The sequence below is a fragment of the Aythya ferina genome, assembly GCF_964211825.1.
Source record: "Aythya ferina genome assembly, chromosome: 3".
Classification (NCBI taxonomy): Eukaryota; Metazoa; Chordata; class Aves; order Anseriformes; family Anatidae; genus Aythya; species Aythya ferina.
The window spans coordinates 87,963,624-87,978,877 of NC_140298.1; the positions used below are offsets into that span (position 1 = coordinate 87,963,624).

The window sequence follows — 15,254 nt, forward strand, 5'->3', positions numbered from 1 at the left end:
CAGAGCCGCGCTCATCCAGGCAGGTGGCTGTCCAGAAAACACTAGCTTTTGGTCTCCATGGTTAGGGCATACACACTAAAATCAAAAAATAAAAATAAAGAAAAATGAGGCTTATGTAAGGGTCAGGCAAGATCCTCTTGTCAAGGATGAATTGCTTCAACTGGATGTGCCAACACAGACTGTCACCCCAGCTGTGGCTACATGCATCGCTGCCTCCTCACAGGAAAAAAATAAGGCTTTTGGCTTTATACAGCTATAGTTCCTGGCTTTGTTTGGGGTTTATTTTCAGTGAAAGATGCTGCGCTGTGCGTGTCAGTCACCTTTTGTCACAAAAGCACTTTGAGTTTGGTCTCATGGAAATTGGTGACAAAAATCACGTTTTTCAGTAGAGGAGTCAAAACCCAAGTTTGTGAAAAACACGGGGTGTACGTGAGCTAAGAGAGTATGAGGGCAGGAGGAGTGAAGGTGTGAGAGCAGGAAAATGGTCATAAAACAGGCATGTACAAACTGGAGAGCAGCCTCAGCAAGGTGAGGTATTCAAAAATGTCCCTCTGCTTTTTTCCGTTCACTCTTCCTCACTGAAGAAATGTAAATGTTATCAAATCCAACAGGTATTCCCTGGAGGCAGCAGATACTGTTCTGAGCTGGTATCAGGCAAATAAGGGACGGGAGAACAAGGCTAAGATTAGTGCTGCAGGGAGATACCAGCCTCAGGAACAAAAGGAGAGGAAGGTTAAGCCCTGAGGAGTTGCTCACTGCCATGGAAACATACCTCTTTCTCCTCGTTTACATTTTGGGATTTGTTTTATGGAATATTTGAATGGCATAACAGAAATCTAGCAAAGAAGCCTGCATGTATAGAAAAGATGAAGGATTATACAAACTGCACAGCAGTGACTTCTGGTGGGGCTGTAATTTAATTCTGTTTCAAAATAACAAAATAATGCACAATGGGTTTCTTCCTTCTCTTTTTTATTTTATTTTATTATTATTATTTTTTTTTTTTTTCATGCACACGATGAATGTAAAAGGCCTGAGCTGTTTTGTTTTGTTTTGTTTTCAACATTAATGGTTTAGGAATTCTGGTCAATTCCACCAAGTGCCAGAGAAGGACAACTGAGTGCTGACAGCAGGCACCAAACCACATAAAACTTCCTTTTACAGTTTGTAGGGGCAATGGCCTGGGAAAGGGTGAACAGAGGGAACCAGCATTTCTTACCTTTTGTAGGAGAGCAGGTAGTGTGCCACAGCTCTCAAACCTTAGGGCCTTTTTTGTACTAAGTAAAAAGAAGCAAAAAAGTCAACAAGCAGTTGTTAAGCTGCCTGAGAGAAGACTGCTGATACTTCCTATTCCCAGCAATTACAGCTATTATGTGCCATTAGAGACTGGGTATAGAGCAAATCAAAGATTATTTGTGCCATCAACTTCATTTCCCTCTCCTGGATAACTTCTAGAGAGTTGCCCATCAGAGAGGAAAACAGTACACCATCTTATCCTTTTGAAAAGATACGGGCTGCCACTAGACTGTTTCCAGTACTAATGTAATAACCTACTGATGCAATGAACTTCAGGAAGAAATTCACTGCCATCTGCGAGACCTTCAGGGGCTGGCCCAAATTCCCAGAGCCACTATACTTCTTTTTGGAGCTCTCTGTCAAAAATACATGAGGAGCTAAATATCTAAATATCTATGCCTTTTTTTTTTTCTTTTCTTTTTTTTTTTTTCTTTTTTTTTTTTTTCCCCTGTGTCTTCCTCTTTTGTTCCCCAAGTGAACAGAAACATCATTTCCTTCCTTCCCTTCTCCCTCACTATACCCTCCAAGCTCTTGCATTGTTTCGGAGGGTAAATTGTGTTACAAGATTTCTTATAAGCACCTAGGACTGTCTTACTGACCCTTGTATAACTATGTAACTTATTCTAAATGGGATTTTTCCATCTCTATTAGTAGTGCTGTAGCATATACATGAGCAGCATTATTCTGTGGAGACCTCCTGTTACCAAACAGCCGGAGGAAGTGAGACCAGACAACAGCAACTGCAGACAAAGTGGAGATATTGCAAATGCAGAGGTGATAGTGCTGGTGGAACTGCCTCAACAGGATAAAACTGGGACAATAGACATTGTATGATAGACTTGTTGAATAGAGGATTGTATAAACTGAAGAGGACAGCAGTGTCCTGCTTAGGTGTGTGGCTCAGGAATTGTTATTTGGCTGTAGCTAAAATGTCATGAGAAGGTTCAGTATGGAAGATACTGCTTCCTGAGACTTGCCAGTGAAAAAAAGGACAAGAAAATGGGATAGTTATGTCACTTCAGTGTCTGAGCACTTCACAACTACTTTGTTTTCCACATGTATCTTCTGCTCTTTCCATATTTATGTGGTATCTCTGAAAAAGGGAATTGCACCTATCCCCAGTGTATTCATCACAAAATCCAATTGCATGGACCTAAGTTCTCAAAGTCACACAGAAACCTACATTCCACTAAAAAATGAGAAGGGAATGTGAAGAAGACTCTAAGTCTTCACCTAAATGAATTGTTGCAGACATAGTGAAAATCCATGCAGATGGTAATACCATACAGGTTTTCATTGTGTACCCAGTGTTTTACCAAATAGGCCAATACTACAGCTAACTAATTTCTAACTGCATTTTAGAAACACTGAAATTGTAAAACATGTTAAAGGCAATCAGAACAAATAATTCTGAATTGTCTGAGGAACATTATAGTAATCAACTGCTACTCATCACTTCTTTTTGAAGGTATTTTTTTCAGAGGCCACCCATGACATTCTGTGAAGCCCTTATCTAACTCACTTCTAGCAGACAGCCACTGAAACCTCTAAAAAACTCATCTCTCAAGGATGTCTTTCTTGTACTAGATGAGATGTAAGTAGAGATGTGTAAAATTCACCTTACCTGAATTGCTGTATCGGTACGTTGTAGTCTACTGACTCTGTCAACTTTTTACCCTTTCCCTCAGGTACTGCTAGTGTTGAGCATTAGTCGTTTTGACCCACCAAGGCAGAACCACCAAGGTTTTATGTCCTGATGTGCCACTAGGACTTCAAATCATTCCAACTACTAAGAAGAATCTGACAAATGATCGTTTCATAGACACCAGGTTGTGTATTCAGCAGCTGAATCATTGTCAGCAGCTGTACTCTCAAAGGAGCGAGGGCAGCTTCCCTTCCTATGTCTGGCACCTCAGACAGGACAAATTTGGATCATAAAACCTGGATGAAGATTAGATCTATATGACATGCCTGCCATACACATCTTTTATAACCCTGGTATTTAACAACTCCCAACATACATGGTCATACATACAGCCTCTGAGAAAATACATATATGACCTGAGCAACCTGATCTAGTGGAAGACCTCCGTGCTTATAGCAGGGGGGGTTGATCTTTAAAGGTTGCTTCTGACCCAAACTATTCTATGATTCTAAAAGCTGGGCATTTTTATTTTCCTCCTGGAGAGAAGTGGCAGGGCTGGGAATGAAGTATTAATCAAGAATCTTGTTATTCTTGATAGACTTTGGTGATGTTCTTAATCACTCAGGATGGCCACAATACTCATTGCCTGAATTGAGAAACCACATGCTTTAACAATGATCTACTTTATTTCAAATTATTTTCTTCCATGTTTGAAGAATTACGTCATGGTTAACATGGTATGAGCATGTGGGCCTTTAAAGAAAGAACAACTTTGCTGTTAGGCATGAATTTCTTCACTTATGGCAAAAGAAGAGTATGAAGCCCACAGCTTTTTTTGCAAGAGTTATGTGGGCTGTTGACAGTAGAGTAGTGACTGCATGGAAGCAGAAGACAACCACAGGTAGAGTCGCTGACTTCATACAGGACAAGTTAGTGGCTATTAGTAGAATCCTGGATGGCATAGAACAGCCACTGAAAGTCCACTCTGAACTTTTTTTCATCAATCATAGAACCACAGAATGGTTTGGGTTGGAAGGGACCTTAAAGATCACCCAGTTCCAACACCCTGCCATGGGCAGGGACACCTCCCACCAGACCAGGTTGCCCAAAGCCCCATCCAGCCTGGCCTTGCACACCTCCAGGGATGGGGCATCCACAGCTTCTTTGGGCAACCTGTGCTACTGCCTCACCACTCTCTGAGTGAAGAGTTTCTTCCTTATATCTAATCTAAATCTATCCTCCTTTAGTTTAGAACCATTACCCTTTGTCCTTTCCCTGACAGTCCAGTTTTCCTGTAGGCCCGCTTTAGGTACTGGAAGGCCGCTACAAGGTCTGCCTGGAGCCTTTTCTTCTCCAGGTTGAACAATCCCAACTCTCTACCTGGGCTGAACTCAACTTTCAGGAGTGTCATTTGTTAATGAAAATAGGCAATGAAAGTCATTTCTCTGTGAATTTTGAAGGAAGGAGATAAGAAGCTCTGGGTTGTCCTGCCAACTCAGAGAAGTTCTGATGGCTCTCTAACACAATGGTCAAAGTCAAAAGCTTTTTCTCCTACCAGAAAAAGGGACACTACATTTGCATTTCATTATAAAATTTAGAACATCTGTTCATCACAGGAAGACTAACTTTCTGGTTATATGTCAGGGATATTAAGATTAGTATCTTTGTTCTTCTCCTGCACGTTACGTGTAGCACAGAACTGCATTCTCAAGGGAAAAGCAGGAGGGAACTAAAAGCTGACCCATCTTTGTAGCACAGCAATCAGCAATCAGTACTTAAAAGGCATCAGTCCCTGGAAGAAGAGACTATCACATAACTAATCTGTCCTAGTGCAGTCTATTGCTTCTGTCCTGAACTTTGTCCACGTGTGACTCCTGTTCATCCATAACCAGAAATGAAGTTGTTCAATGTGTTCTTTTGCTTTTACATTTTCTATGCTCTAGGGGGGATCAGTAGTGCTAAATTTTATTTATTACTCAGGATCATAATGGGAAAAGTATCCTAGTATCAGGCACAAAGCTATGAGATTTATGAAACTAAGTGGTTTTGCAATAGTATAACAAATTGTATATTTAAACAGATCACTCCCACCACACAGAAGCAGAGATATAACATGCCTTTTTTTCAGAGATTTACCATGTTTAATTATCTTTTTTTTTTTTTTTTTTCAGTAGCTTAACCATGTATTCAGTTAAATAAAGTAATAAACAAAAGTGTTCAAAGTGAGGCAATATTGTCTTTATGTTATTTTTCAGTTGTGATCAGGTATCTGTGGGACATGGAAAACTAAAATCAAACAACATACATAATCTTTGATTCTCTAATAAAATGTAGTGCCAAATTCTGCTCTCAGGTAAATGTCTATACAGCAGGATCCATCGTGGCATTACAGTACAATGGCATATTTCTGGGTTTAAAGAGTGCAAAAGTTCAGAAGTTGTTCACATGTCTTAAAGGCTTGGCACACACCAAATACAGAGCTGGTGTCTGGCTCTGACACGTACTGCCCCACTGACCTAGTGCAAGCAGACACAGCATTGTTCAACCCAAGTAAACTGGTTGGATTTCACCAGGTTGTAATTTGGCTAATTGACTTCAATTTGCCTGCTTCGATGAATGAGAGCACAATTTGGCTCCTTCCATGGTGAAAAGGCAGCCAACCAAACACGACTTTCACCAGACCTCAGTTTCTGGCCCCAGATTTCAACATACACTATTACATCAATCAAAAGAACCATAGAAATCACTTATCATTTTACTGTTCCTTAACACATTTCACACAGTCCTGCAGCGAGCAGAATCACAGATGAACCTCAGAACATACAGAGAGCACAACTACTACACTGGACATGAAAAGGAAATTTTATTAAACATGTTTACATAACATGAGTTGGAAGTTCATTTAAAAGCACAGGGGAGTGTTAAGACAAGTGGTCAAAATAGAAAGATACTATCGAATTATAACTAGTTGTTTTTTGGCCACTAAGACAGAACAGGATCTAGTAGTAGTGCACCAATACTTGAGTTCTTCCTGCTCAGCAGGTCGAGCAGTAATCAATCTGCGCCCTACGGAAAGATGGGCAGAGTAATTCCGACGTGTTGAGTAATAATAAATAGTTCACTTGGTGCAGGCAGTATGTCTATGAATTAAAACCTAGTGTGTACACAGTTTCTACATGTGTTACAGCCCCACAGTAGGAATCTACACCAAAATATTTATTAGAAGGAATTTGGTCCGTACTACATCACGTTTTCCATAGGGTAAAAAATAAAGTCCATCTATAGACATTTAGCACCAGACTCACAGACCTAGCCTGGCTAAAACCTGCAAAATGTCTATAAGAAAAATGGATGGCTTAGATTTCTTGGTTACTTCAGTATAGTAATTACGAGCAAACTGTACAAGTACATGCAACATACAAGCTGGCCTATGTGGAACTAACATACATTATTAAATAACCTTTTTCATCTCTTTTTACAAAACGTGCATGCAGCTTTGAACAGTTCCAAGTCATGCTGCTCTATTTGTGTGATCACAAAATTGAATGGCCTGTAAAAGGAGGGGTAACATATCAATGCACCTGCAGAATCTGCAGTTTTTAGCACATTTACAGAATATCACAAGGGATTTCAAGGCCAAGAAGAACTCAAATGAATAAAAAGCAAATTGAATTTTGACTTTTTTTTTTCTCCAAAAAGTAAGATATCTTGCGTTAAAAAATCAAGCTTTGTGCTTGCATCAATCTCAAAGAAATGTAAACTAAAATTTGATAAAAACATTAGTAAGTGCAGAATATTTCAACTGGAATTTCCAGTGAAACACTGATCGAATCATACCATGCTCTATCCAGGGCAGACAAGTGCGTCTGAAGCGACACACATCAGAGAAGCCTGGGTACAGCTGAAAGTGTCATATGCTCAATCCATTCCTGGTCAACATTTTGGGAAGTCAAATATACATTTATACACAGAAACGTAAATATTTCCTCTCCATTTCTAGGAGGAAAACTGCATTACCAGTAACATATTCAATGTCAAAATTAAGACTAAAGCTGCTTTATACCAGTCCCCAGCATTAGTTGCAGAATTCTTCAAAATTCTTCCATGCAAAACATCATAAACATAAAAGTTATTATATATAATGCAAACATATCTGCTTTTATTTTACAAAGAAAAAGTGGCACTGTGATGATTAGTTATTTTTAAGAATATAACCTCGATCGGTCATTTGTTCTGGGTTCCCACATGAGAGACTTTGAAGCACCAGAACCGAGAAACAATTTGAACTTGCTGGAATTGTAACTGTGGCTGTTGAACACTTTAACGATGCTTACAGAGATATGCTTCAGCCCTTTTGGTTTGGTTTGTTTGGTTTAGAAAAAGAAAGGAAGGGTCTCTGTTAGCGTTGTGAGGACTTCTACAAAACTAGCAGAATCACATGGCAAAAAACTAGTGGAAGTAACAAGTACAGAAAAACTGCTGAAACACCAGGAAGTTAACACTGCTTGAGGGCTCTGTCAAAATGTGAAAAAATACAACATTGTTAACAGAGTGAGAGCTTCCAGTTTGGCTCATATTTGACTTAATTTGAATCTAAAGGTCCCTCTTTCTCTTTGTTTGTTTGTTTTTGGATCAATATAAGCATCAGTGATAGTTGCTAATAGATTGGCCATACGTGATATATTTTTGTTCTGTCAATGTAAGCTGTCTCTCGACAAACAACTCAGACATATTTTTGGATAACTACTACAAGCAAAAACAGAAGTGATTGTCTCTCTCCAACAGCGTTTTTTGATCGTGTGAGTATCTGGTTCCAATCGTTATCCTGGGTGGTGTTTTTATTAGACAGCACCTGCTACTATGACCTAATGCAGGGAGGCCCAGTTGAACTTTCCAGAGATGACTGGGAGGCCCTGCGTGTCAGGGGAGTCAAGGTTGGATCCACTAGTGATGAAGGTGGAAATAATTTATACCAGCCTATTACCACACTGGACAGATCCAGTTCCTCCAGAAGGATCTGGGCAACTCCCATGAAGCATTTGTGATCCATTCGGCCATAGTCTCCCCAAACTATTACCTGAAAGAACATAAAATACAGATTCAGCCTTGTCCTAAAAGCCACGATCACTCCTGCTGTATTTCATGATGTGTATTGTAAGGAAAATGTTATTCTTAAGGGTGAATGATTTCTCCCTCTTGCGGGAAAACGTAATGGCAGGACAGGAGCAAGAGTCAACAAAAGAGAAATGTTTAATACAGCCAGACATTTCACAGGTCTGAAACCACAAGCCACAAGGATGTGTTTGCTGGTATTTATAAAATTAAATGCTTAGCGAGTTGGAATGGGTTTACGTATATTGCTTAAACTTAAGTAAACATACAAGTGCTTTACCAAATGATAGCCTAAAATGGGATTAAGAAGCAACTGACCTGAAGGACTTTACCCTGTGGATTTTCATCAAAAACCAGTGTCTGTTGGTACAAAGGATCAAGGGTCTTCCGCGCAATTCTTGTCTTCTTCTTAGCTATACACGCTCCGTTTTCCAATAAATACACTTTGACATATGGAGCTGCAAACAGAACATCACAAATTTTATATTTGAACTTAAAAATTTCTACACTGCACATCTGAGTTGCAGGACAAATGCCACAGAAGGAAACTGAGTAGAAAGAACATGACATACACTATCCTCACTGTACGCAGCACTGTATCCTCATCTGAATGCAATTAAGTTCACTAAATAAATGACACAGACCATAAGAAATCAAATCAGTTTTTATAAACCTTGAATTTTATGATCCAAGATGTTATTAATAACAGTTGTTTTTCACACCTGTCATTCTAGAAACACTTCCCTTTGCCAGGAATTAATTGTCTCTGTTAGCTAATCTGGAGTCTCTATGTATGATCAGGGGTCAGAGATACACTGAAACAGAAGACTGATATTTCATTGAAAGGAATATTTAAAACTAAGTAATTCAGATTACACTGACTCTTTCATCTTCAGCTCCTGAGTAGGTTGTGAAGTACCATTTTGCCAAAACATTATCTAAAACAACTGTTCTACTTGTTCCAGTAAAGCAGTGGTTGTAGTGGTGATTATAAACTTCTTCTAAGACAGATTTCTGTAAATAAACAGGACTCAAAAAAGTCCTTGTGAAATGATACAATTAAATTTCTTTCATTACACAGGTTGTTGACGCTGGCACTAGCATCACCTACAAGCTTCTTCAAGCACTGCTGCACACAGAAGACCATGGCATGTGGGTCTACTAAATTGGTTGTTCAAAGCACATTCATCTGTTCTCCATTTCTTGTTTTGATGTGGAACAAACACAAAGGTCTTCATCTACATCAACAAAGCCTCTCTGAGAGATATGACTTGCCTAAAATACATGGAAATATTTCTGCAAAATTTCCTTCCAGAATGGATTTTGAGTTGCTGAAAATCATTCCTTGAAAGGTGACAAGCAGTTAGTAGCTGCAAGGTGGTAAGAAGTGGACATTGGTAGCAAGGACATATCCATTCACACATTCTTTGTTAAAAGCAAACCAACCAAATGTAGTTATATTAAATGAGGAGCTTAAAAAGTCTTCAATCTCCGCTTAATCTGTGTATTTCATATTCTTGCTTTCTGTTCATATATTGTCTATTTTTCCCTTACCTGGGGTAGATTTGGAGCCAGGTTTTTGCGTGAGGCCACGAGCTCTTATGACTTCTACTTCTAACTGACCCTTTTTATCCACCATGCCAATCTGGATATCACCTGAAAGGGAGAAGAAAGAAGCTTACATTTTAAAGAAGCAGAACAGCCTGGGAGATACAGTATAAGAGTGGGAAATAGACTGGTGTGGTACTAGTCTGCTGCATTATTGTGCTTGTCACCTCCTGTTCCCTTAGATTTCTCTATCCTTAACCCAGTACTAAAAGATACATACTTAGCAATATGCCCTCTCTTCATGTACATTTCATACCTGAGCTTAGTATTTCTGATCCATGGGGACAAGCAAATTTATAGCGACACTTCAGTATCACCACCATACTTTTGATTTTGCACTGTGAATTATTCAGAGACTTCTACCCAGGACTGCTGACCCAGTGTGCCAGTCACTGACACACACTGTGGCAGTGGTCCCATGCCCAGACAGTCTAAAACCCAAACTCATGTTCAGATATCCCCTCAGCAGAAGTTTCTGCCTCCAAGCTGAGATGCAAGAGATGGCAGTGCAAAGGTTCCTTGTCTGATATAACAGGAAGGAGAATTGCTGATAGAGTTTAACTTTGAAACCCTCAGCAACTACAATTTCCTGACTGGATCCTAAGTGTAAGGCAGGTACACCAACTGGATGAGGTGCAGTCAGAGGATGATGCCCTAGCCTCATAGGGACTTAAAAGAGGTCTTCTTCTGCAAAGGCCTCAAACAAGTACAAAGGTGACAATTCTGTTTTTATCAATATTCCATGCCCATTTTCAGTGTGAATAAAATGATGCAACACACTAAAATAAAAGCTTGCTTTTGCCACCAATCAAACTTCTGTTTCCCTGCCTGAATTTTGATAAGTGATATTTCCTACATAAAAAGGAAAGGGCTTTGGTCTGAGACCAATAAAATACAAGAAAAGTTACCTTAACCACAATTCAAAGTATTACATCTCTGTGATTTTTTTATATTAGGGAATTAGCTGTGCAGATATCTAATACACCACTTAGAATCAAAAATAAACAATTTGACACGTGAGCTGTGTGAAACCTGTGCAAATAAATGAACTATCCATATATCCATGCCACAGCTAAGTAGGGCTGTATTTCAGATGTAAACGCCAAATTACTTGAAACAAAACAAAACCCCAAGATATCCAGTCCTGAACTACATAATTTGGGATTTCAGATTTAGAAATACAGCATTTTGAAATTAACCTGGCATGAGATTTTTACATGCTTGTCTAATGGTAGATTGAAGCAGTGTTTTATACCTTGGCATTTAAGGCATGACAGAGCAGCAGGGAAGATTTCTAGCTATCAGACTTAGCTTGAATAAACAGAGCTCTGTGTTGTGCTAAAAGCAGTCTAAAGGAAAATTCCAAGATGTTTTAATACCGCATCCCAGGATCGCACATTCAAATAAAAACATGTTACAGGCAACCAGAAGGGGGAGCAACAATACAAACGTTTCCCAGTCATCACTGGCAGCTGCATGTAGAAAAGCTTCTGAAATTTGTTAAAAAGCATGGCAAAGTGCTTTTTGAGGGGCTGAAACCTGAGCATCTAGTAAATAAAACGGTTCTAAGAAGTGAAAATAAATGTATTACCCAAGTCATCTGCAGAAAAATATTTAGATTAAAATCAAGAGATAAAGGAAATCTAGATCCTTATACCAACAGAGCCATTTAGATTTTTATTGGGCAGATAGTCTATCAATTATCTTCTCTTTCAAATTACAGGAAAAGTGTATTTAATGACTTTGGTGTTTATTAATGCATTAAGCAAGTAGCAGTTATCTGGACTTATACAGCAAACCTTGCTTTACAGGATACTCAAAGCATCAAGAAAGTCTGTCTCCTTCTGCTCTGCTCATGAGTTGGCAGAGGAACAAACGCTTTACAGTTTTTCTGTCTCTCCTCTTTTTTAGCAGCATCTCAGTAACCATTCCTGAAGCTGACTCTTCTGAGAGCACTGTACAAAAGCACTGGCCACTTATGACTTCCAGTATTGTTGCAGGCATGGATCAAGTACTCCTCACTTATCATCCTAAACGTGTAATATGTGAAGCATGCCTAAAAATTGCTCAAGTATGAGCAAAAAATTATCAAACCTTTCCAAAGATATATACACAGCACTGTGCCGTTGCACAGCACATACATTCATAGCCCATTCATAACCAAGATAAAACTAATGCTACTATAGAGAAATCCAGACTGGTTTGGAGTACAGAGAAGATCACTGATAGTTCCAGGCAGCTGCTTTAGAAAAGGATTTTGTCTCCTCCATTAGAAACATTGCCTTTATCAGCAGCTGATTACTGGGCATTGCAAATGTGGGCTGAAGTTTCAAATTCTGGGGTTACTTCAGGATGAAGTAAGCTTGAACAAGCATGGAGTTTGGCAAGAAACTGTCCATCACATTCAATATAATCTGTGGCAAATAAATATAAACCTTGAACAGCTGAGATTTTGCAGTGAGCTACAATTGGAAAACCCACAATAACTTTTGAGTGGGAAGGAAACTGAAGTCGCTATCTTCAAATTGCAGATGAGATTAGCAGACACCTTCATATGGAGCAAACACTGTTTTTCCTTCCATTCTGGATGCTAGCATGCTAGGTATACCAGTGACTGGTTATAAGACTTTCATGTTTATAGTGAAGGAAGCCACTTTTTAAAAGTCTTTTTGGTGCTGTAGTTTGGCAGTGTGTGTGATAATTATTAGCTACTTATACATCTAACATAGGAGAACATATTATTCTTACCCATGGCAGGGGTTGCTAGTGTCTGCCGGCCTACTAACTGTGCAGGTCCAAGTCCGTCAAGGAAATCACTGAACTGACTGTCAGCACCCAGCCGTACTCCAGGAAATATTAAGCTGAAGGAAAATAAAAGCTGGTTAAGCATAAGAACAGGATTATTTTTTATTGTCCTACAGTGTCTACCCAAAAAGTAGTTCTTACACAGGGTAAGCAGCTCAGGACGTGCAACCACAAACTGCTCTGCAGCAACACAAATGAGCTATCTCCCAAGGACCCCAAAGAAGTAAAGCAAAATTCTGCATGTGGAACAAAAATAGTTCATACAAGTAGTTCTTGCTAAGGAGTGTTCCAGGAGCAGCAAAGAACTGACAGGTGAATAAACTATGAGTGACCTTGTATGGCAGGACATAAAAAGCCTCATGAAATTTAGTAGCCTATTACTCATTCCTGAATGCTTGATTTATTTTGTAATACATACATTCAAGGGCCATCCACATCAGTTAGGTTAAACAGGGAAAACCAATACATATGCTAAATTAATCTCATTGTTGCAGCTGTTTAATGAAATCATAAACTGGCAAATAGTGCTAGTGTGGATGAGACTTAAACCTAATGCTGCTCCCTAGTCAAATATTCTGGTAGCCACATCTGCATCTACAGTGAATGCCCATCCCTTTTTCAGGACTGAAACGCAATGCAATTAACACAGAGTGCACATGATTTTCCAAGCTGTTTTCTTGTATTCAAGAATCTCTACTTTCTTCTTTTTTTTTTTTTTTTTTTCTCTCTCTGCAATACATATACACTCTCCAAAGAGTAACAGAACAAAGAAACAAACAATAAGAGAGAGAATGATCCATGGTGGGGAAACTCAACTTCGACTTCCTCATCACAATTAGGAGGAACAGAAGAACAGATGTTGAACTAAGTCTTACCCAACGTGCCAGCCAGCATTCTGCATCACTTTCTCACTCAAAGGAAATTCCCTATTAGACTCAAGAACACAGTAACAAAACTACCTAATTAAAGTACCTAGTGTGAAAAGCTTTGATTTCCATACACCAGATTTATGTGATCCATTCAATTCATACTAAAAATTCTCTGCAAACCCTGGTTAGTTGAGTACAGGATGTTCGTGCTTCTCTTCAAGACTAACTGCTCTTAACAATGTTTCCATGAGCAAATAGACTACCTGTAACTAACGTTGGCAAGAAAATATCAGTACTGTACTTTTCATTAGAAAACTCTGATTTTCCTAAAGGTAAGCTTTTCACAGAAGTTTAAAGAAATCTTATTTAAGGTTTCTTTAGATGGAAAAGTAGAACCTGGAGGCCTTCAGTTCAACCATCAGCCCCCCAGTAATGGCAGTCACCTAACACCAAGGTGCAGGTTCAAGCCTTGTGCCCTGCTTGACAGGACACCCAGCTCTGCCCAGTGGCACATCCCATTCACTCTTGCTGCTGCTAGGATTGGTTTCTTGTTTGTTTCTTTGGCCTTTTTCCTCTAAATGCCTGTTACATTTTGGTGGGGAATTACTTGCATTGAAAATCTTCACTTCAGTGTTCTCATTTTTCAGACACTTCTAACTACACAAATAATAATGAAGGGTGTGAGTATTCCATTCACCTTAATGTGCATTAATTGCAACTCATTAAACTCCAATTATGGCTCAGGCAGAAGAACATAATGGGGTATCTACTGTAGGACTGTGTGATCTCAGCAAAGTTATTTATCTCACTGGTATTGCAAAATGCAGGATGAGGCATAACACTAACATAACACTAATAAACTAACTAGGTGAGCCTGCAATTAAGGACAGTATCATAAAGTATACTCATCAGGAAGGAAAAATTGTCCATGCAAATTCAACACCAACACCTCCTAATTGTTATCATTACCTGCCTACAGTAAGAGTGAACTGCACACAAAATGCTACTCAAGCAACCAAGGTCAAGCTCCTGCTGATTTTGATAGGAATCTCATGGAAGGAAGGATAAACCTAGTAAACAGCTTTGCCATACAAATGCAGGGGAAGTCTGAGTACAAGGTACTATCAAAAAACAATTCATACTCACACTAGCAGTAAGATCTGAAGTCAAATGTGACACTTCTAATGTTTGAAAAATGCCCAGGAGAAGAAAGGAGGAAGAGGATTTTAGGATCAGGTGGCACAGTGCATACACCCCTGATTGTGTGATGCAGTGGTGCAGCTTCCCCTCCACCTTGTACTTAAGTCCAACTCATGTTCTAAAAATAAGATAAGTGATGCATGTGGGGGAAGTGACTGTACAATAAAAGATTGGCTTATTGGTCATCTTTCTTACAAGAATATCCACTTTTAACATCTTTCCTTCACTGTGAACTAAACCTAAAGCTGCTGTAAACTAACACTGTTCTAAGATATTCAAGTAAGCTCACAGAGTATCCGAGGTTATGATCTACAGCTAAATCACAGAAACACAGAAAAATGTAAGACCTCAGAGAAGTTTTCTAAGACATGAAGTGATCTTCTAAGTGATTTTCTAAGACATGAAGACATCTCCATGATGAGCAGAGCCGTCTGGCATCCCTTTTATCCATGGCATTGCATCCTGTTAAAGGAATGCTTCTCTTCCTTCATTGCAGCAAGACATATGTAACTATTTAACCTGGGTCTTGTTATCTGCCTCCTTTAGCTCATTCTCCCTGGCTTCCCTTTAGAGGAAGTCACTGTCAGATACAGCTGTTCTTCTCACTTCACTGGCCTCACTGTTTCTATACCCTTGCAGGGAATGAAACAGGGATGTTGACATCAATGTCAGTGGTTAAGGCTAAGTGTAAACTAAGTCAGGAAATGAAGCTGAAGTAT

The 15,254-nt window shown here is 39.2% G+C and overlaps 1 protein-coding gene across 39 annotated transcripts in view; it reads right to left on the reverse strand.

Annotated features, from left to right (window-relative positions):
• Positions 1-5,785: 5,785 nt before the first annotated feature.
• Positions 5,786-15,254, reverse strand: part of RIMS1 (regulating synaptic membrane exocytosis 1) — a 312,275-nt gene continuing 302,806 nt past the window's right edge. For all 39 annotated transcript variants that reach the window (XM_084514967.1, XM_084514968.1, XM_084514959.1 and 36 more), the window contains 4 exons: positions 12,410-12,522; positions 9,608-9,709; positions 8,372-8,511; positions 5,786-8,018 (listed from right to left, as the gene is read on the reverse strand). In XM_084514967.1, coding sequence (XP_084371093.1) covers positions 7,800-8,018; positions 8,372-8,511; positions 9,608-9,709; positions 12,410-12,522 — 574 coding nt within the window. In that variant the 3' untranslated portion in view covers positions 5,786-7,799. The remainder of the gene's footprint in view (positions 8,019-8,371; positions 8,512-9,607; positions 9,710-12,409; positions 12,523-15,254) is intronic.